We start from the raw sequence: 21,889 nt of genomic DNA, 5'->3' as shown, positions 1-21,889 counted from the left end.
TTTGCACCAAGATTTTTTGTTACAGACATTTTAGAATCTGCAAAACTACGGGAACTTTCGATATCATTTTTTATTCATCCCCTAAAGTACTGTCTTTAACGAGGATTAAACTCAAAAAATGGTACAAGAAAAGAATAGATTTTTTTTAATTCATTCAATTTAATTTTAATTGCTATTGAAAACGGAGATTTTTTAAACAATCGAAAACATTACAAAAATAATACTGAAGTTTGACTGAATAAAGAATAAATTTTAAAGAAAGAACATTTTGAGAATATTTTGAAAACCGATTGTGAAGGGCGTCTATGTGAAGTGTCTCTACAATCGCTTCTCATTTCCGTTGCTTCAAAGGGAGAGGGAATCTCATTTATTATATATTTTTAGTACACAAAAGAACAACACATTTTCGGATCCATTTGTCGACTTCTCAATTTATCATTCTTTATTGTTACTCAATAAATTAAACATAAATCACTTTTAAATAAATAAATTAACTAATCCAACCTATAATACACAGACAATCGGATCGCATCGGATCATCACACTCCCACCTCACTCAGTCCTTGCAGTTCTTCTCAAACGTACAGTACTCCGTCTTGGCACAGTACACCAGCTTGTTGGGGCAGGCCATCCGCGTCTTGATGAACTTCTTCGGATTCGCCTTGTAGCACACGTAGTAGTTGTACTTGACCGCCGGATCCGGGATCTTGCCGTTCTGTTTGCACTTGGGCGCTTTCGGCACGGGGGTCGTCGTTGGCGCCACCGTCGTTGTCGTCGTACCAACGCTCTTCGTTGCGGCCGTTTTGCCCTTGATCCGCTTGGTCGCCGTTGGTCGCTTCTTGTGCGTGCTGGCGTGCTTGCGTTTGGGCTTGGTTCGCTTCTTCGAAGCGGTGGTCGTGGTTGAGGTAGAGGTTAGCCCTGGGGTTGTGATGGTTGGGGAGATGGCGGTCGGGTTGATCGCGGTGAGCTCGGTGAGGAGTTCGACGTCTTCGTCGTCTGCGGCGAGGGTTTCAGTGGCCTTGGTTCGGCTGAGGATCTTGATGGCTTGGTGTTTGATGAGGTCGACGTACTTGTGGGCGGCCATGAGTTCGCTTTGGAGTTTGCTGGTGTCGGAGTTGATCTTTTGCTTGAGCTTGTGCTGCTGGGCTAGTCGGGAGAGGGCGGTTGAGGGGGGTGTTGGGCTGTTGGGTCTGGCCTGGCAACTCTTGAAGGTGGCCATGTCGCAGACGCGGCTTTCGGCGTTGAAGGCGGTGAATGAGGGGCAGGTGAAGGACTGGAAGGCTCCGTTGTGGGGGTTACACACGTAGTACTTGGTGCAGTCGGTCTTGTTTGGCTGGCGTGAGCCGAGACTGCACGTGAGCACGGAGATGCGGACATCGTCCGGGTTGGCGTCCAGTAGAGGAAGGATGCTGTCCTTGTAGTCGTTGAAGTTGAGAGTGGCTCCGCCAACGGAGATTAGCTTTTTGGTTTCCATCATGTCCTCGACGTCGTCTTCGTCGCCGTTGGCTTCGTTGGAGTTTTGGAGGTTGATCGTGGCGGTCGCTTGCTTCTCGGGAAGTTCGGCCGAGATGGGCGAATCGTCCTCTTCGGCGTCTTGCTCGTCGGAGATGACGTTCTCGTTGGATTGGGACTCGACGTGTTCGTAGCCGATCGTGTTTCGTAGTCGGTTCAGGAGGGCTTGTTGAGGGGATTGTTGTTGGGCTTGTGGTGGGTTGTAGTACGGAGCGGGTGCGGGATAGCTGGGATAGCTTTGCTGCTGGCTAAAGACCGGGTAGGCCATCGTCGGTGGGTACGGATACATGGGGACGTTCGGCATGGACTGCGGCGGCGACGGCCCCGACTGGTAACGGTTACCGTAGACATCGGCCATGGTGGCCTGGTAGTTGTAGTACTGCGAATCGTTCATGACCTGATCGCGCAAATTGTCGTAGATTGTCGCTTGACCTAGAGTATAAGGGTTCGTTATAGTAATACCAATCGGTTTAGCGCTAAACTGAGTGGTGTTGTTGGAAAGCGATGGAAACAGCTGGTGGAACATGATCTTGCTCGGTTTGTTCGGGGTGAAATCTTGCGTGGCGGAGCTCACTGAAATCGGAATGAAGATCGGCTTCACGTACATCTCCTCCTGGCTCTGAGTCTTCTGGTGAGCCATCATTTGCTTCGAAATCTCAATTATGCTTCTGATCACATCTTCCGACATAAACGGAGACTTGTGGGTCTGCGTCTCTTCCGGGATTCGCTGCGGCGCCACGTTAAACAAGACCGACCCCTCCGGACGGCTCGTAAACACCGGTTGATCCGAAAACGGAGACTTGTCCCCTACTCCACCGGTCGGGTCTTCCTTGAGCTTAAGCCGCGAAGCTATCCGATTCAGCTTCTTCTGCTGAGTCAGTATTGCCGTCAGGTGTTCCGGGTGAATCTTCCCGTCCGCTGGCAGCGGAAGTTTCGTCTTGGTCTTGGTCCTTGTCTTCGTCGTCACGGTTGTCGTCGGTGTCGGCGTACTTCCCGTCGCCTTCAGCGTGTAGTCCGCCAAAAACGAGTTCAGCTCGTTCTTCGACAGCTCGGTTGTCTTTTCGCTGAAAACCCCCATCGCCGTTGTCGAGTGCTTCTCCATAGTCTCGTAAGCCGGTGTCGCCGGTCCCTCGTCAACGTCCAGCAGCACCAGTCCGTCCCCACTGGATTCCTCGTCACCGTCCGGGTCGTCAAAGTTGTAGGTGAAACCCCCACTAGTGTTGTCCTCGTACTGGTCCCGGTCTCGGTTTTCGGTCGGCGGAACCGTATGGTAGTACGTCGTTCGATTGTTTCCATCGCGATCCAATACTATATAGTAACCACCTTCGTTGTTCCCGCTGACGGTGGGAATGTTTGCATCGGTAACCGTTTCCGGCCGTCGTCGCGGTGGCGAAGGCGGGGGAGCAGCTGCCGTCGGACCCGTATAAATGGCCGCCGGCAGATTGTTGATGCCGTAAACGTTCTCGCCGCTTTCGTCCGTGCCCGTCTCCGCTGACAGATTGCACTCCCAGTCGTCACCTGTGCGCAAAAGAGAATCATAGAAGGCGCTGGCTCGTGAAAAGGTGAAAGTACATATATTGTTTGGAAGACAGACGTTTCACTCCGTCCTCGGAAATTAGCACCGTTTTGTTAGTGGAGCGAGCACAAGCGCATGTTATCGATATGTGGGATGGGAAAGTGTTTTAAGTGGGGTAGAACCGGGTTAAATACTGTCTAGATTACTATTGGTTCAACAATGTTTAAACTGCATTAACGAAGTCTTAATACCTGCATAATTTCGTCGCCAGTCAACGAGTTTTGGAATTTCCAATCCACACACATAAATTTAAAAAAAAATATGACAAAAAAAAAATATACATTGAGTCAAATATTTGTCCGTACCCCCCCGTACGGGAAATGTTTGTGATATAAAAGTACATAAAATTCGACTAAAGTGCCATGTTTTATACATCAATCGACGCCGCAAAATGTCTTCTTTAAGACACTGTCATTGGATTTGCAAAAAACTTTTTCTTAAAAAATACAAAAATTGTTTACTGAAAAAAGTAAAAAAAAAAAGGTCAAATAATTGTCCGTACCCCTAGTAAAAGTACAAAATCTGATCGATTTAAGTGAATTCATTTATGAAATGTTGTTTCAGTGTCAAATACTAGTACCTTTAACCAGTTTGTGACAACTTTGAACTTCTGATAACTTTGTTTAGTTAATTAATATTAAAAATTGGATTAAATTTAGTTTTTTAAAGTAAAACTTATCAAAACATTAGTTTATAAACAACTATTTTTATAAAATTGCTATTTTGTGTTGTAAGAGTCTCTATTGAACAAGTTTCAACAATATTTGTTCAAAATATACATTGTTTTCATCTTTTTTATTGACATTTTTCGACCAAAAAAACTGTTTCGGAACAATGCCGTTAAACAATCCGGATTGTCCCGGAACCGGTTCAACCCCTCGGAGGGAAATTTTGTGGTTATCACATAGAGGACAAAAAAACCCACCTCTTGCAATTTGAAGCATCCAATTTCGTCCACTACAGCCCGATTACGAGTCCCTAGTCTGAAATTTGAAATTTTCGAATTCCCCAAGCAAAACATTCTGACCCAGAACGGTACAGAAATTCTCAGCACGGAAAGTGAAAATTTCAAATTTCAGTCTAGGGACTCGTAATCGGGCTGTAGTGGACGAAATTGGATGCTTCAAATTGCAAGAGGTGGGTTTTTTTGTCCTCTATGTGATAACCACAAAATTTCCCTCCGAGGGGTTGAACCGGTTCCGGGACAATCCGGATTGTTTAACGGTATTGTTCCGAAACAGTTTTTTTGGTCGAAAAATGTCAATAAAAAAGATGAAAACAATGTATATTTTGAACAAATATTGTTGAAACTTGTTCAATAGAGACTCTTACAACACAAAATAGCAATTTTATAAAAATAGTTGTTTATAAACTAATGTTTTGATAAGTTTTACTTTAAAAAACTAAATTTAATGCAATTTTTAATATAAATTAACTAAACAAAGTTATCAGAAGTTCAAAGTTGTCACAAACTGGCTAAAGGTACTAGTATTTGACACTGAAACAACATTTCATAAATGAATTCACTTAAATCGATGAGATTTTGTACTTTTACTAGGGGTACGGACAATTATTTGACCTCTTTTTTTGACTTTTTTCAGTAAACAATTTTTGTATTTTTTAAGAAAAAGTTTTTTGCAAATCCAATGACAGTGTCTTAAAGAGGACATTCTGCCGCGTCGATTGATGTATAAAACATGGCACTTTAGTTGAATTTTATGTACTTTTATATCACAAACATTTCCCGTACGGGGGGGTACGGACAAATATTTGACTCACTGTATACTGAATCGACCCATTTGTGTATCATCTTTTAATAACTGACAGTTGAATTTCTTAAACCTGTACTATTGAGAAACTCTCCACAAAAACCGTTAGTCGATTTAATTTAATTTTATTGATTGCACCTTGATTTTCCCGCGGGTTTCCGTATTAGCAAAGCCATTTTGCATCATTAGTTTTCCCGTACAAGTCTCCATACAAATCCATAGGCTATCCATACAAAAATGGTATGTACACGGATAGAAATCCTGAAAATCAATCCGGTAACTCTTTGTTGTCGAATTTGTAAACATTGAAATGTTTCCAAAAACGTCAACAATTTTTCGAAAGTTGAGCAAAAATGTTGTCGATTTTGAAAAAATAAATAAATCAAATTGATTTTTTTTAGACGATATTGAAATTATTTCAAATTTTACAAATTCGACAACATAAATTAACCCGTTTTGCTTACAGGATTTCTATCCGTGTAATATTCGAACATATGTATTTTGGGAAAGAAATATCTGGTCGATTTGGTGCCTTCGGCAAAGTAATAAATATTGTTTAGAATAAATAGTTACACTCTTAAAAGAAAATTGTTTAATCGACTTTTATCACTAATATTTGAATTTCCAAAATCATCAATTGTGTTAAGTATAAGTATAAGAAAACAATTTGAAGAAATAATGATTAAAAAAAGAAATTTAAGCAAAAAAAAAAAACGTTTTAGAAAATTGTTTATTGTTGAACATAATTTGCATAAAACATTTTTTAAGCCGCTTAATATTTTTGTTATTAAGGCTGCTACATATTTTATTTTAAGTTTTTGTCACGCCCCCCCCCCCCCTCCTCCTCTTTTCAAAGTTGGCCCAAAAAATTGCAATGGAAATTGTATTCAGCTGAAATTGATTTAAAATGCATTCCCCTGTGTTTAAAATTATTTTTAGCATGTTTGGGTTGATTTAAACATCTTTTGAATTTTTTAAAATTTTCTATGTTTAGTATCGCAAAAAGTTTTTTTTTTTTTGCTATTTTTTGAAAACTAATGATTGCAAAACAACCAGAACCAGAGTAAAATGCATTTTAAAACACTTTTTGCATTCAAATGTTGAGACTATGGCTTGTTATTTATTTTTTTTATATATTTTCCTAATTCCAGGATATTCTCACGGGTTTTTTGAGTAGAAAAAAGCTAAAAATACTGGCACCTTGACCTTGACCAGGGAAAAAGTTGTAAACTACATAACAGGTTATCGATATGAATAAACGCACAAATTACAAATTTAAATAAATAAATATTGAAAATAAAAAAGGACTTTCCAAGCGTAAATTTGATTAAAAAAAATAAAATCAATAATTCGAAAATATTTGTAAAACAAGTTTTTTTGTTTAAAATTTTATTTTAAAAAAGCTATTTTTCAAATTCATGATTAAACTTTTAGTGATTAAAATTAAATTTATAAATTGGTATTTTTAAGAGTGCAACTATTTTTTCTGAGTTGTCCTACAAATTTGCAGAATACAACAAATTTGTCTGAAAATTATTGTCTTTAAATGCCATTTTTGTTGGATAGCCCCCAACATTTTTATGGAAGCTTGCAATGCGCTGATGGCTTTTTTGGTCATAGGGAAGGCGTAAATCAAATTGAAAAAAAAATACAAATACACAAAGGTCATGAAATCGGCCAATTTTGTGGCAAATTACTCCATGACGAAAATTTTCTGATTTGTTTTAGGGGACCAAATAAGGTATTTCCAGAACTTCTGCAAAAATTGTTATTTTTAATAAAATAAAGAAAGCTGTTTCAAATAAATTACCAGACAATGTTTTTTTTGTGCGTTTATTACAGTTTCCTATTGAAAAGCATTTTACAAAAAAGATTTTGACGATTTTTTTTATAGTACACATGGTGTCGATTTCTGGAAAAGTCAGGGAAAACCTGGAATTGTCAGGGAATTTTATTTGACCTGGAAAAGTCAGGGAAAGTCAGGGAATTTTAAGCTGGGTCAGGGAATTTCGATAATCTTAAAAATATTACTACAAAATTTCATTTCTTTTTGAAAATTCGCCCTTGATGATGTATTTGAATGTATTCCCGGCCAAACTTTGCCACATTGTGTGTAGGCCAGATCCTTGCGCATCTTTTGGTATATGTATACATGTTATAACATTGAAGTTTGGAGCATCCTGGAGCTCGGTACAGACCTTCAAAGTTTGGCAATTTTTCGAATACATGTTATAACATTGAAGTTTGGAGCATCCTGGAGCTCGGTACAGACCTTCAAAGTTTGGCAATTTTTCGAAAAATCGTCCCCGGCTAAAAAGATATGCGTGTCGCACCTCGCGACGCCCGAGACGCCATTTGATTTTGCTGGGGTCAATTTTTCGAAAAATGCCAAACTTTGAAGGTCTGTACCGAGCTCCAGGGTGCTCCAAATTTCAATGTTATATATACCAAAAGATGCGCAAGGATCTGGCTTACACGCCAGTGTTGTTGAAAATAAACACTTTAGTGGTCAAAATGCCTCAAAAAGTGACATACAGTAGTTGTTCGGTAACTGGGCTGAGAACGTAGCCCAGTCATCGAATGCTGTTCGCTAACTGGGCTGAACGAAAAATAACGAGGGGACTACCGATGCATAATATTTATTTGATGAAATATAAAAATAAAAGTTACTCAAATTTGTTTACAATCATTACTTTTCATATTTCTTTAATTGTGACTTGAAATTACAAAAAGGTTTGAAAAAAGTTTTTTTATTTGTTGACCATGATTTTTGCATCCATTAACCCCTCGGTGATTTCGGTTTGTTTTGGTTTTTTGACGTTTGTCTGCTTTTTAACTGGGCTACGGCCCAGTTATCGAGCGCCCAGTTAAAAAGCAGCCCAGTTAAACAACGCCCAGTTACCGAACAACTACTGTATTTGAAAAAATCTTGTTTTATGGGTTAAATCCCATTTAAAATTGAAGGGCGGAGCGCCAGCTCCTGTTACGTCCAATCATGCTCATATTTGGAATTTGAGCTCAGTATGCCCACCGGAACAAACCCCTGAATGCCCGCCAAAAAGTCATTTTTGTTAAACTCTAATAAAGATTCTAAATTTTGAAAATACTGAATTTCTGATATTTTGGAATTGTTGATTTCTTATTTTTTCAAATTCTTAAATTCTTAAATTCTTAAATTCTTAAATTCTTAAATTCTTAAATTCTTAAATTCCTAAATTCTTAAATTCTTAAATTCTTAAATTCTTAAATTCTTAAATTCTTAAATTCTTAAATTCTTAAATTCTTAAATTCTTAAATTCTTAAATTCTTAAATTCTTAAATTCTTAAATTCTTAAATTCTTAAATTCTTAAATTCTTAAATTCTTAAATTCTTAAATTCTTAAATTCTTAAATTCTTAAATTCTTAAATTCTTAAATTCTTAAATTCTTAAATTCTTAAATTCTTAAATTCTTAAATTCTTAAATTCTTAAATTCTTAAATTCTTAAATTCTTAAATTCTTAAATTCTTAAATTCTTAAATTCTTAAATTCTTAAATTCTTAAATTCTTAAATTCTTAAATTCTTAAATTCTTAAATTCTTAAATTCTTAAATTCTTAAATTCTTAAATTCTTAAATTCTTAAATTCTTAAATTCTTAAATTCTTAAATTCTTAAATTCTTAAATTCTTAAATTCTTAAATTCTTAAATTCTTAAATTCTTAAATTCTTAAATTCTTAAATTCTTAAATTCTTAAATTCTTAAATTCTTAAATTCTTAAATTCTTAAATTCTTAAATTCTTAAATTCTTAAATTCTTAAATTCTTAAATTCTTAAATTCTTAAATTCTTAAATTCTTAAATTCTTAAATTCTTAAATTCTTAAATTCTTAAATTCTTAAATTCTTAAATTCTTAAATTCTTAAATTCTTAAATTCTTAAATTCTTAAATTCTTAAATTCTTAAATTCTTAAATTCTTAAATTCTTAAATTCTTAAATTCTTAAATTCTTAAATTCTTAAATTCTTAAATTCTTAAATTCTTAAATTCTTAAATTCTTAAATTCTTAAATTCTTAAATTCTTAAATTCTTAAATTCTTAAATTCTTAAATTCTTAAATTCTTAAATTCTTAAATTCTTAAATTCTTAAATTCTTAAATTCTTAAATTCTTAAATTCTTAAATTCTTAAATTCTTAAATTCTTAAATTCTTAAATTCTTAAATTCTTAAATTCTTAAATTCTTAAATTCTTAAATTCTTAAATTCTTAAATTCTTAAATTCTTAAATTCTTAAATTCTTAAATTCTTAAATTCTTAAATTCTTAAATTCTTAAATTCTTAAATTCTTAAATTCTTAAATTCTTAAATTCTTAAATTCTTAAATTCTTAAATTCTTAAATTCTTAAATTCTTAAATTCTTAAATTCTTAAATTCTTAAATTCTTAAATTCTTAAATTCTTAAATTCTTAAATTCTTAAATTCTTAAATTCTTAAATTCTTAAATTCTTAAATTCTTAAATTCTTAAATTCTTAAATTCTTAAATTCTTAAATTCTTAAATTCTTAAATTCTTAAATTCTTAAATTCTTAAATTCTTAAATTCTTAAATTCTTAAATTCTTAAATTCTTAAATTCTTAAATTCTTAAATTCTTAAATTCTTAAATTCTTAAATTCTTAAATTCTTAAATTCTTAAATTCTTAAATTCTTAAATTCTTAAATTCTTAAATTCTTAAATTCTTAAATTCTTAAATTCTTAAATTCTTAAATTCTTAAATTCTTAAATTCTTAAATTCTTAAATTCTTAAATTCTTAAATTCTTAAATTCTTAAATTCTTAAATTCTTAAATTCTTAAATTCTTAAATTCTTAAATTCTTAAATTCTTAAATTCTTAAATTCTTAAATTCTTAAATTCTTAAATTCTTAAATTCTTAAATTCTTAAATTCTTAAATTCTTAAATTCTTAAATTCTTAAATTCTTAAATTCTTAAATTCTTAAATTCTTAAATTCTTAAATTCTTAAATTCTTAAATTCTTAAATTCTTAAATTCTTAAATCTTAAATTCTTAAATTCTTAAATTCTTAAATTCTTAAATTCTTAAATTCTTAAATTCTTAAATTCTTAAATTCTTAAATTCTTAAATTCTTAAATTCTTAAATTCTTAAATTCTTAAATTCTTAAATTCTTAAATTCTTAAATTCTTAAATTCTTAAATTCTTAAATTCTTAAATTCTTAAATTCTTAAATTCTTAAATTCTTAAATTCTTAAATTCTTAAATTCTTAAATTCTTAAATTCTTAAATTCTTAAATTCTTAAATTCTTAAATTCTTAAATTCTTAAATTCTTAAATTCTTAAATTCTTAAATTCTTAAATTCTTAAATTCTTAAATTCTTAAATTCTTAAATTCTTAAATTCTTAAATTCTTAAATTCTTAAATTCTTAAATTCTTAAATTCTTAAATTCTTAAATTCTTAAATTCTTAAATTCTTAAATTCTTAAATTCTTAAATTCTTAAATTCTTAAATTCTTAAATTCTTAAATTCTTAAATTCTTAAATTCTTAAATTCTTAAATTCTTAAATTCTTAAATTCTTAAATTCTTAAATTCTTAAATTCTTAAATTCTTAAATTCTTAAATTCTTAAATTCTTAAATTCTTAAATTCTTAAATTCTTAAATTCTTAAATTCTTAAATTCTTAAATTCTTAAATTCTTAAATTCTTAAATTCTTAAATTCTTAAATTCTTAAATTCTTAAATTCTTAAATTCTTAAATTCTTAAATTCTTAAATTCTTAAATTCTTAAATTCTTAAATTCTTAAATTCTTAAATTCTTAAATTCTTAAATTCTTAAATTCTTAAATTCTTAAATTCTTAAATTCTTAAATTCTTAAATTCTTAAATTCTTAAATTCTTAAATTCTTAAATTCTTAAATTCTTAAATTCTTAAATTCTTAAATTCTTAAATTCTTAAATTCTTAAATTCTTAAATTCTTAAATTCTTAAATTCTTAAATTCTTAAATTCTTAAATTCTTAAATTCTTAAATTCTTAAATTCTTAAATTCTTAAATTCTTAAATTCTTAAATTCTTAAATTCTTAAATTCTTAAATTCTTAAATTCTTAAATTCTTAAATTCTTAAATTCTTAAATTCTTAAATTCTTAAATTCTTAAATTCTTAAATTCTTAAATTCTTAAATTCTTAAATTCTTAAATTCTTAAATTCTTAAATTCTTAAATTCTTAAATTCTTAAATTCTTAAATTCTTAAATTCTTAAATTCTTAAATTCTTAAATTCTTAAATTCTTAAATTCTTAAATTCTTAAATTCTTAAATTCTTAAATTCTTAAATTCTTAAATTCTTAAATTCTTAAATTCTTAAATTCTTAAATTCTTAAATTCTTAAATTCTTAAATTCTTAAATTCTTAAATTCTTAAATTCTTAAATTCTTAAATTCTTAAATTCTTAAATTCTTAAATTCTTAAATTCTTAAATTCTTAAATTCTTAAATTCTTAAATTCTTAAATTCTTAAATTCTTAAATTCTTAAATTCTTAAATTCTTAAATTCTTAAATTCTTAAATTCTTAAATTCTTAAATTCTTAAATTCTTAAATTCTTAAATTCTTAAATTCTTAAATTCTTAAATTCTTAAATTCTTAAATTCTTAAATTCTTAAATTCTTAAATTCTTAAATTCTTAAATTCTTAAATTCTTAAATTCTTAAATTCTTAAATTCTTAAATTCTTAAATTCTTAAATTCTTAAATTCTTAAATTCTTAAATTCTTAAATTCTTAAATTCTTAAATTCTTAAATTCTTAAATTCTTAAATTCTTAAATTCTTAAATTCTTAAATTCTTAAATTCTTAAATTCTTAAATTCTTAAATTCTTAAATTCTTAAATTCTTAAATTCTTAAATTCTTAAATTCTTAAATTCTTAAATTCTTAAATTCTTAAATTCTTAAATTCTTAAATTCTTAAATTCTTAAATTCTTAAATTCTTAAATTCTTAAATTCTTAAATTCTTAAATTCTTAAATTCTTAAATTCTTAAATTCTTAAATTCTTAAATTCTTAAATTCTTAAATTCTTAAATTCTTAAATTCTTAAATTCTTAAATTCTTAAATTCTTAAATTCTTAAATTCTTAAATTCTTAAATTCTTAAATTCTTAAATTCTTAAATTCTTAAATTCTTAAATTCTTAAATTCTTAAATTCTTAAATTCTTAAATTCTTAAATTCTTAAATTCTTAAATTCTTAAATTCTTAAATTCTTAAATTCTTAAATTCTTAAATTCTTAAATTCTTAAATTCTTAAATTCTTAAATTCTTAAATTCTTAAATTCTTAAATTCTTAAATTCTTAAATTCTTAAATTCTTAAATTCTTAAATTCTTAAATTCTTAAATTCTTAAATTCTTAAATTCTTAAATTCTTAAATTCTTAAATTCTTAAATTCTTAAATTCTTAAATTCTTAAATTCTTAAATTCTTAAATTCTTAAATTCTTAAATTCTTAAATTCTTAAATTCTTAAATTCTTAAATTCTTAAATTCTTAAATTCTTAAATTCTTAAATTCTTAAATTCTTAAATTCTTAAATTCTTAAATTCTTAAATTCTTAAATTCTTAAATTCTTAAATTCTTAAATTCTTAAATTCTTAAATTCTTAAATTCTTAAATTCTTAAATTCTTAAATTCTTAAATTCTTAAATTCTTAAATTCTTAAATTCTTAAATTCTTAAATTCTTAAATTCTTAAATTCTTAAATTCTTAAATTCTTAAATTCTTAAATTCTTAAATTCTTAAATTCTTAAATTCTTAAATTCTTAAATTCTTAAATTCTTAAATTCTTAAATTCTTAAATTCTTAAATTCTTAAATTCTTAAATTCTTAAATTCTTAAATTCTTAAATTCTTAAATTCTTAAATTCTTAAATTCTTAAATTCTTAAATTCTTAAATTCTTAAATTCTTAAATTCTTAAATTCTTAAATTCTTAAATTCTTAAATTCTTAAATTCTTAAATTCTTAAATTCTTAAATTCTTAAATTCTTAAATTCTTAAATTCTTAAATTCTTAAATTCTTAAATTCTTAAATTCTTAAATTCTTAAATTCTTAAATTCTTAAATTCTTAAATTCTTAAATTCTTAAATTCTTAAATTCTTAAATTCTTAAATTCTTAAATTCTTAAATTCTTAAATTCTTAAATTCTTAAATTCTTAAATTCTTAAATTCTTAAATTCTTAAATTCTTAAATTCTTAAATTCTTAAATTCTTAAATTCTTAAATTCTTAAATTCTTAAATTCTTAAATTCTTAAATTCTTAAATTCTTAAATTCTTAAATTCTTAAATTCTTAAATTCTTAAATTCTTAAATTCTTAAATTCTTAAATTCTTAAATTCTTAAATTCTTAAATTCTTAAATTCTTAAATTCTTAAATTCTTAAATTCTTAAATTCTTAAATTCTTAAATTCTTAAATTCTTAAATTCTTAAATTCTTAAATTCTTAAATTCTTAAATTCTTAAATTCTTAAATTCTTAAATTCTTAAATTCTTAAATTCTTAAATTCTTAAATTCTTAAATTCTTAAATTCTTAAATTCTTAAATTCTTAAATTCTTAAATTCTTAAATTCTTAAATTCTTAAATTCTTAAATTCTTAAATTCTTAAATTCTTAAATTCTTAAATTCTTAAATTCTTAAATTCTTAAATTCTTAAATTCTTAAATTCTTAAATTCTTAAATTCTTAAATTCTTAAATTCTTAAATTCTTAAATTCTTAAATTCTTAAATTCTTAAATTCTTAAATTCTTAAATTCTTAAATTCTTAAATTCTTAAATTCTTAAATTCTTAAATTCTTAAATTCTTAAATTCTTAAATTCTTAAATTCTTAAATTCTTAAATTCTTAAATTCTTAAATTCTTAAATTCTTAAATTCTTAAATTCTTAAATTCTTAAATTCTTAAATTCTTAAATTCTTAAATTCTTAAATTCTTAAATTCTTAAATTCTTAAATTCTTAAATTCTTAAATTCTTAAATTCTTAAATTCTTAAATTCTTAAATTCTTAAATTCTTAAATTCTTAAATTCTTAAATTCTTAAATTCTTAAATTCTTAAATTCTTAAATTCTTAAATTCTTAAATTCTTAAATTCTTAAATTCTTAAATTCTTAAATTCTTAAATTCTTAAATTCTTAAATTCTTAAATTCTTAAATTCTTAAATTCTTAAATTCTTAAATTCTTAAATTCTTAAATTCTTAAATTCTTAAATTCTTAAATTCTTAAATTCTTAAATTCTTAAATTCTTAATTCTTAAATTCTTAAATTCTTAAATTCTTAAATTCTTAAATTCTTAAATTCTTAAATTCTTAAATTCTTAAATTCTTAAATTCTTAAATTCTTAAATTCTTAAATTCTTAAATTCTTAAATTCTTAAATTCTTAAATTCTTAAATTCTTAAATTCTTAAATTCTTAAATTCTTAAATTCTTAAATTCTTAAATTCTTAAATTCTTAAATTCTTAAATTCTTAAATTCTTAAATTCTTAAATTCTTAAATTCTTAAATTCTTAAATTCTTAAATTCTTAAATTCTTAAATTCTTAAATTCTTAAATTCTTAAATTCTTAAATTCTTAAATTCTTAAATTCTTAAATTCTTAAATTCTTAAATTCTTAAATTCTTAAATTCTTAAATTCTTAAATTCTTAAATTCTTAAATTCTTAAATTCTTAAATTCTTAAATTCTTAAATTCTTAAATTCTTAAATTCTTAAATTCTTAAATTCTTAAATTCTTAAATTCTTAAATTCTTAAATTCTTAAATTCTTAAATTCTTAAATTCTTAAATTCTTAAATTCTTAAATTCTTAAATTCTTAAATTCTTAAATTCTTAAATTCTTAAATTCTTAAATTCTTAAATTCTTAAATTCTTAAATTCTTAAATTCTTAAATTCTTAAATTCTTAAATTCTTAAATTCTTAAATTCTTAAATTCTTAAATTCTTAAATTCTTAAATTCTTAAATTCTTAAATTCTTAAATTCTTAAATTCTTAAATTCTTAAATTCTTAAATTCTTAAATTCTTAAATTCTTAAATTCTTAAATTCTTAAATTCTTAAATTCTTAAATTCTTAAATTCTTAAATTCTTAAATTCTTAAATTCTTAAATTCTTAAATTCTTAAATTCTTAAATTCTTAAATTCTTAAATTCTTAAATTCTTAAATTCTTAAATTCTTAAATTCTTAAATTCTTAAATTCTTAAATTCTTAAATTCTTAAATTCTTAAATTCTTAAATTCTTAAATTCTTAAATTCTTAAATTCTTAAATTCTTAAATTCTTAAATTCTTAAATTCTTAAATTCTTAAATTCTTAAATTCTTAAATTCTTAAATTCTTAAATTCTTAAATTCTTAAATTCTTAAATTCTTAAATTCTTAAATTCTTAAATTCTTAAATTCTTAAATTCTTAAATTCTTAAATTCCTAAATTTTTAAATTCTTAAATTCTTAAATTCTTAAATTCTTAAATTCTTAAATTCTTAAATTCTTAAATTCTTAAATTCTTAAATTCTTAAATTCTTAAATTCTTAAATTCTTAAATTCTTAAATTCTTAAATTCTTGAATGCTGCCATTCTTGTTACCATCTTAGAAAACCTGATAAAATTTGAAGTATTTTTGGAGTTATTTTTTTGGTTAGAGAAATTTTGAGAAGAAGATGTAGGAAAATTTGCTTCGATTTGTTTAAGTGACGCTTTGGTAAGATCATCGAGTATGAACTGTATCTTAAATTTAAAATCTCAAGATCGAGGATTTATTACAATTTTAAAAATTTTATTATTTTTCTTTATTTAGATTTGATTCAGTTTTAAGATCTTAATTTCTAAATGTTGAAATTTTTTATTTTATTTTTTGCCAAAATGTTTGTTTTGCCTTTCCCTCTAGTTATATTTTGGTATTTTCAGCGTTTCTTGATTCTGCCTTCTGAGATTACAACATTGAATTTATTATGAAACTCTTTTGTATGTTTGTCGCAAAATTATTTTTCTTAAAATGACGCGGATTTTGCGCGGATTGGGGTGGCGCGGATTTTTTTTTTCGCTTTCTCCGTAACAACCCTGAATGGAGGAATTTGAGAGTTCAAGAATTTATAAATTATGGTCTCTTCGGAAAGTTGTTTCAACTTTAATTAAGATCCAGCATCTGAGATTTCATAGGGATTGAACAACTACATTTTACATATTTTTCCTAAACAACATTCAAGGGCTTACAAGGAGGAGTTTCCGTGGTCAGATCGAGCTTAAATTTGTAATCTATTCCAAAACACCCAAATGTCTAAGTTTGATAAATAATGACTTTTTGAAAAGCTCGAGCTTTTATTTGTTTTTATTTTTATAAAATGTATAGATCGTGTGAATGATCGTCTGTAGGCTCTGGTCAAGGCAGAAAACTTTTTTTTTAATTTTATAGCAAAAATATTATTTTGTATAATTATCTAAGAAGATGTTATCTTCAAATAACCAGAAAACCGTTTACTTTAAATACAAACATTGTTGAAAAAGACCTAGATCTTTTTTTAAAACCGTAAACATGAACTTGTTTTTCAGTTTTTTTAATCTTTCTTAAGGTTCTGCAAAATTACATATTTATTTCAAGTTTTTGTCTCCAAAACCATTAATTTTTTTTTATAGAAACACAATCAAAAATAGCATCGGCCTAATTCGTTTAAAAATTCGGCAAAAGGCAACAATTTTAAAATTAAACATAACTTCTTACTTTAATTAAAATTTTCAATTGGTTTTTTTTAACTTTAAATTTCCTTTGGGAAATGAAGTGAAATCAACTAATCGCAATTTGAAATTTGCAACAATTTTAATTATTAATTATTTCTAGAGTTGTTTTTTAAAAAGGTCCTATAAGCTATTGTGTTTTCTATTTTTATAAGACCTATTAAAAAAACTCTAGATTTTTGGTAAAGGGCAACATTTAAAATGACATCACCAAATAATAAAACATAGGAAATTTTTATGGTTGCTCATTTTGGATGTTCGATAAGAAAAAAATAATTGACAAAATAAAAAAAAAGTTTTTAAGTTTTTGCAGAATCCATCGTTAGAAAAAAAAATAAAATAAAATAGTCATTGAAGTTTTTAAATATCATGAATTTCCAATATTCAAAAAGAAAAATGCATGAAACCATAAAAACGCTCCAAACAATATGTTAGTAAAAAACAGAAAATAAAAAAAAAAATGGTGGTCTGGAGAGGTCAGGGAAAAGTCAGGGAATTTTATTTTGGGATTTGGATCGACACCATGAGTACAGTTCAGACCCGATTATCCGATGTTTCAATTATCCAAAGTTCGATTATCCGATCGATATTTTCTATATTTTTTTAATTCCTTATTTTCAACATCAAGATGAAGTTCTGCGGCCTCATTTCAGTCAAATTTGAGCGTTGCCTATAAAAATTACAAAATGCATTTTTTTTTTAATATTTCATCACCGCCATTTTGTCCGCCATCTGTGATTTTAAAATTCCAAATCATTTAAAAAAATAATACATCGATTTTTTTTCGTTATTTGATAATCCGAAAAGTAAATCCAAATAATCCGAAAAGAAAAGATCTTAAAATTTATTTTTTTGCAATTCCGTCCCGAAACTACTTACTTTTCCGGCCATACTTGAACGATGAAAAAGCCTACTTTTCTGAACCAAAAATAACAGAATCGAATAGCAACACTTTTCAGAATAAATGCTGAAAAGTTCTACTTTTCAGCTCTGAAATGGATGCTGAAAAGTTGAACTTTTCAGCACTTGTTTCGAAAAGTAACACTTTTCAACATTTTTTTTTTATTCAAACGATTTATTGACATATACATGAACATTTTACATATAATTTCACTCAGTGTGTGTTTTTTGGAATTGCAAAAAATGTTGTATGAAACTCTTTGCAAAACTTGATTTTTTCAGCACTCTTCGTATTTATCCAACTCGGTGAACCTCGATAAATGTACGACTCGTGCTGAAAAAATCCTCTTTTTGCAACTTGTTGTATAAACTACTATTTTGCAATTCCGTTCCGAAACTACGTACTTTTCCTGTCATACTTGAACGATGAAAAGCCTACTTTTCTGAACCAAAAATAACAGAATCGAATAGCAACCCTTTTCAGAATAAATGCTGAAAAGTTCTACTTTTCAGCATTGAAATGGATGCTGAAAAGTGGAACTTTTCAGCACTTGTTTCTAAAAGTAATACTTTTCATTTTTTTATTTAAACCTTTAATTGACATAGTACATGCCCATTTGACTTATAATTTCCTCAAATGGTGTTTTCCGGAATTGAAAAAATGTTGTATGGAACTCGTTGCAAAACTTGTTTTTTTTAAGCTCTCGTCGTATTTATCCAACTCGGTGAACCTTGTTGGATAAATGTACGACAAGTGCTGGAAAAATATTTTTTCTGCAACTTGTTGCATAAACTATTACTTGAATACGCCTTAAAAAATCTCTACCTTATTTAAATTGTCTGTGGATTTCTAAAGTAAAGAAATATTTTGATGAAACTTCAAGTTAACATGTTATTCCCTCAAATGCCATCAAGTTTTTAGTTATCAATGATATCACTCAGTCTGCACTTATCATATTCACATTTTTTCGCAATTTTTCCACCACCAAAATTTTCCTTCCCCACATACTCCACCGAAACCTTGCAATTTCTACAGTTCACACACAATCACCTAATCCCAATCCATTAGCAGTCCATAATTCAAAACGAGAGCGCACATGCGCAAAATAATGAGCTATGCAAGCATTGCTGTTGTGCACTTTACCAGGTTCAGCCAATTTTTCAGTTATTTCCCCATTACTGGCTAATGCACACGGCTCACTACTCAGTACTTTTTCAGTCCAATGAAACAAAATGTTGAAAAAAAAACGCATTATCATTATCACACACTCTCTTCCGATTTTTCTTCTTTCTGTGCGGGGAGGAGGTCTCCATGCAATCAAAATCGACCTCCGCTCGCGATCACATACGACGACCAAGACTTAATTATCACTCACACCCGCTACTTTTTTACATTTTTTTCGTCTTGAATTGCTCGAGTTGCATAAAAAAAAGTGGAAAATTTAATGTACAGGTTGCACTTTTGATTTCACCGTCACCAAGTTTTTTTTTGTTGAAAAGAAAAGTTCCAGAAGTCGAAGATCTACAGAAGCGTTAGTGCAAGCGTTAGCGTTAGACAGGACGATCCCAACGGCCACCTCCCAAACACACGCACACTCAACTCACCAGGCAAAACACAGGTCTTGAGCTGTGGTTCATAGATTAAGCCTTTGGCGCACTGCGTCGGCACCCAGACGTGGGTCCTGGACGGGAGCAGCACACAGCGAAAGTACTGATCGCAACGGGTCGCGTGCGGTCGCGTCTGCTCCGGGCAGGACTCCCCGGAGGTCGCTTGGGCCGTCGTGGCCACGACCCCGAGGACAACCCCCAACGCCGTCAACAACCGCAGCCTGATCATCTCCAGCAAGTGTTCGTTGATCCTCTCTCTTCAAAGTTCTTCACTACTCCAAGATTCTTCAGCTTTCCAAGATCCTCCTCCCGATCACTGATCCTTCATCGTCCAGCAAACTGCAATCGCAATCCGTTAGCCGAAATTGAAATCGCGAGAGACGAGCCAAAAACCTCCAAGATCGTTCCGTTGCGCGTCGCGTTTGAAATGGAAATGAGCGGCCGGAGCATTCCGAAACGGGGCTCAACCCCGCAACTCTTCATCGGCGATCCATCAAACCAGCCAGCGCGATGTAGCGCCGTCGATCGAGTAAGATCAAGTAGGCTGGGTGTGGAAGAGTTGCAATGGTGGTGGCAGTAGCAGCACTGGCTACTAGATGAGCTTGGAAAGAAATTGTTTGCCCTTTGATTTAGCATGGCTGTGGTGATCTGCGAGAGTGAAAAATGCCGTCGCCGAGGTGTGTGACGTTCACGAAGGATCGCGTCACGATCGTGGTTGCAGTTGTGGGGATGTTGTTAGAGGAATTTGAAATGTTTAAAAAAATCTTGGACATTTTGGAATTATATAAACCGAGCATTTTCAAATATTTTGTTGAAAATAAGTACAATTGAATTTTGTTTATATCATCTGTAGAGATGAACAAAAATAAAACTGGATTTTTTTCTAATATAAACAACAACTTCATTACAATTCATTACAACTTCATTAGAGAATTTCAATTAAAAAATAGACAAATGTTCAGTAAACCGATTTGTTTAGTCGAAAAAAAATTGATGAATGCACTGAGTTCGGTTACACAAAATCAAAGTTTGCGAATTTTTGTTTAGTCCATTAGGCCGGTACAAATTTTGTTTAAAATTTTTCTCTCCCCTTCCTTTGAAAATGGCTCGAAAAATCGGGAGGCAATTTTTTTTTTTTCAAAAAACGTCAAAATTTCAATGGAAATGCAAGTGCAATCAGCTGAAATTTAAAATGCATTCCCCTGCGTTTAGAATCATTTTTAGCATGTTTGGGTTGATTTATAAATCTTAAGAATTCTTAAAAATATTGGATCTTAGTTTCACAAAAAGTTTTTTTCGTTGAAATGTTTGTTTTCATCAAATCTTACATTTTTTGAAAACTAATGATTGCAAAACAACAGAATTCGTGTAAAATGCATTTTAAAACAATTTGTCCATGCAAATGCTGAACCTATGGCTTGTTATTTATTTTTTTTGCCTTTCCTCGACCCTGGCCAGAGGTACAAAAACTTTGAAAAATATTTGTATCGGCCTTATTTTAAATTTTGCTTTAATGTCTTGTCCCTCAGTCATGATATAATTTCAACTTAATATTTTAATTTTTTAAACTTAAAATATTAAAAAAATGTGCTATGCATGATGACAATTATGCTACAACAAGTTAAATTATTCATGAATTCATGAAACAAGTAATTTCCTAAAGTTAAACAAGTGCGTCCATCCCAGGATTCATTTCTAGTTTTTTTTATTTATTTATTTTTTATTTTTTTTTTAGATTTTGAATTTAATTTTAATGTTTTTTTTAAATAAAGATTTCTAGTTTTTAATTTAATTCAGGGTGGCCACTATGAAAAAAGGGATAACTGGGAGAAACTCTGGAATTCGACAACGACAGAAAATATTATTGGTTGAGTAAAAATGCAAAGGTATCTTGTTTAAACAATTTGAATATGTATTTTGAAAATAGGTTTTATTAGCATTTTAAAAACATTTTTGGGTATCGGTTAACATACTCAATATACCTAACTTTTTTGAGTACTTCTTAATGTTTGAAATATTTGCAATCTATAGCGAACAAGTTTTAATTATTTTAAAATTTGTTATTAAATGAAGCTAAAGTTTTCCTTATCAAATGATCATGAGAATATCAAATTTCGCTAATTTACGCAAAATTTACGCACTTACACTGGGACCTTACACTGCGACTGGGACCATCGAGGTTTGAATTACCTTGAACAAACAACACACACATTAAAAAATGTCTATTTAGGGATTTCGAGGTATGGAACATCGAAAAACCGATAGTGGAGCATTTCTTAGGATTTCTCAGAAAAAAATAATTACACTCTAAAAGAAATCACATTTTTTTCATTCGACTTTTCACACAATATAATGAATTGAAAAACGTGGAAAAACTTTTTTGACGTAATTTTAAGATTAGAGATCATTTTTTTTTGTTTGTTGAAAAAGTGACATTTTTTTACATGTAGAAGCAAAAAAAACTATCCACAAAATATCATAAAAAATTAATGTGACGTTAACTAAGAAAATACGCGTCTAATTATCAATGTCAAAACATGAAACTATCAAAAAATTGTCTTCCGTTATTCCGAAAAAAATATTTAAAACATTCTTATATCAACATTGGAAAAGGCCATATTTGAGCCAGCAGATGTAACGCTTGATAATAAGAAAGTTATTTTTGAGTCGGTCCAATCTTCAGACAATTTGTACAGCAAATTTTCTGAACATTTCACAAAAATATTTTGAGAAATGGACAATCTTAGACATTTTTTTAAAAA

At 28.3% G+C, this 21,889-nt stretch overlaps 2 protein-coding genes across 2 annotated transcripts in view; one reads left to right on the top strand and one right to left on the bottom strand.

Annotated features, from left to right (window-relative positions):
• The window catches only part of LOC120418713 (uncharacterized), a 406,326-nt gene that overhangs the window by 114,397 nt on the left and 270,040 nt on the right, over positions 1–21,889 (top strand). The gene's annotated exons all lie outside the window — the stretch shown is intronic.
• LOC120418700 (uncharacterized) lies at positions 412–19,642 on the bottom strand. Its single transcript, XM_039581165.2, has 2 exons — positions 19,125–19,642; positions 412–3,030 (listed from the first exon to the last, which is right to left on the bottom strand). The coding sequence occupies exons 1-2, from the start codon at positions 19,354–19,356 to the stop codon at positions 557–559; spliced, it is 2,706 nt and encodes a 901-aa protein (XP_039437099.1). The 5' UTR covers positions 19,357–19,642; the 3' UTR covers positions 412–556.

Source organism: Culex pipiens, chromosome 2 (assembly GCF_016801865.2).
Source record: "Culex pipiens pallens isolate TS chromosome 2, TS_CPP_V2, whole genome shotgun sequence".
NCBI classification, from domain to species: Eukaryota; Metazoa; Arthropoda; class Insecta; order Diptera; family Culicidae; genus Culex; species Culex pipiens.
This window is presented reverse-complemented; position numbering and strand designations above follow the sequence as displayed.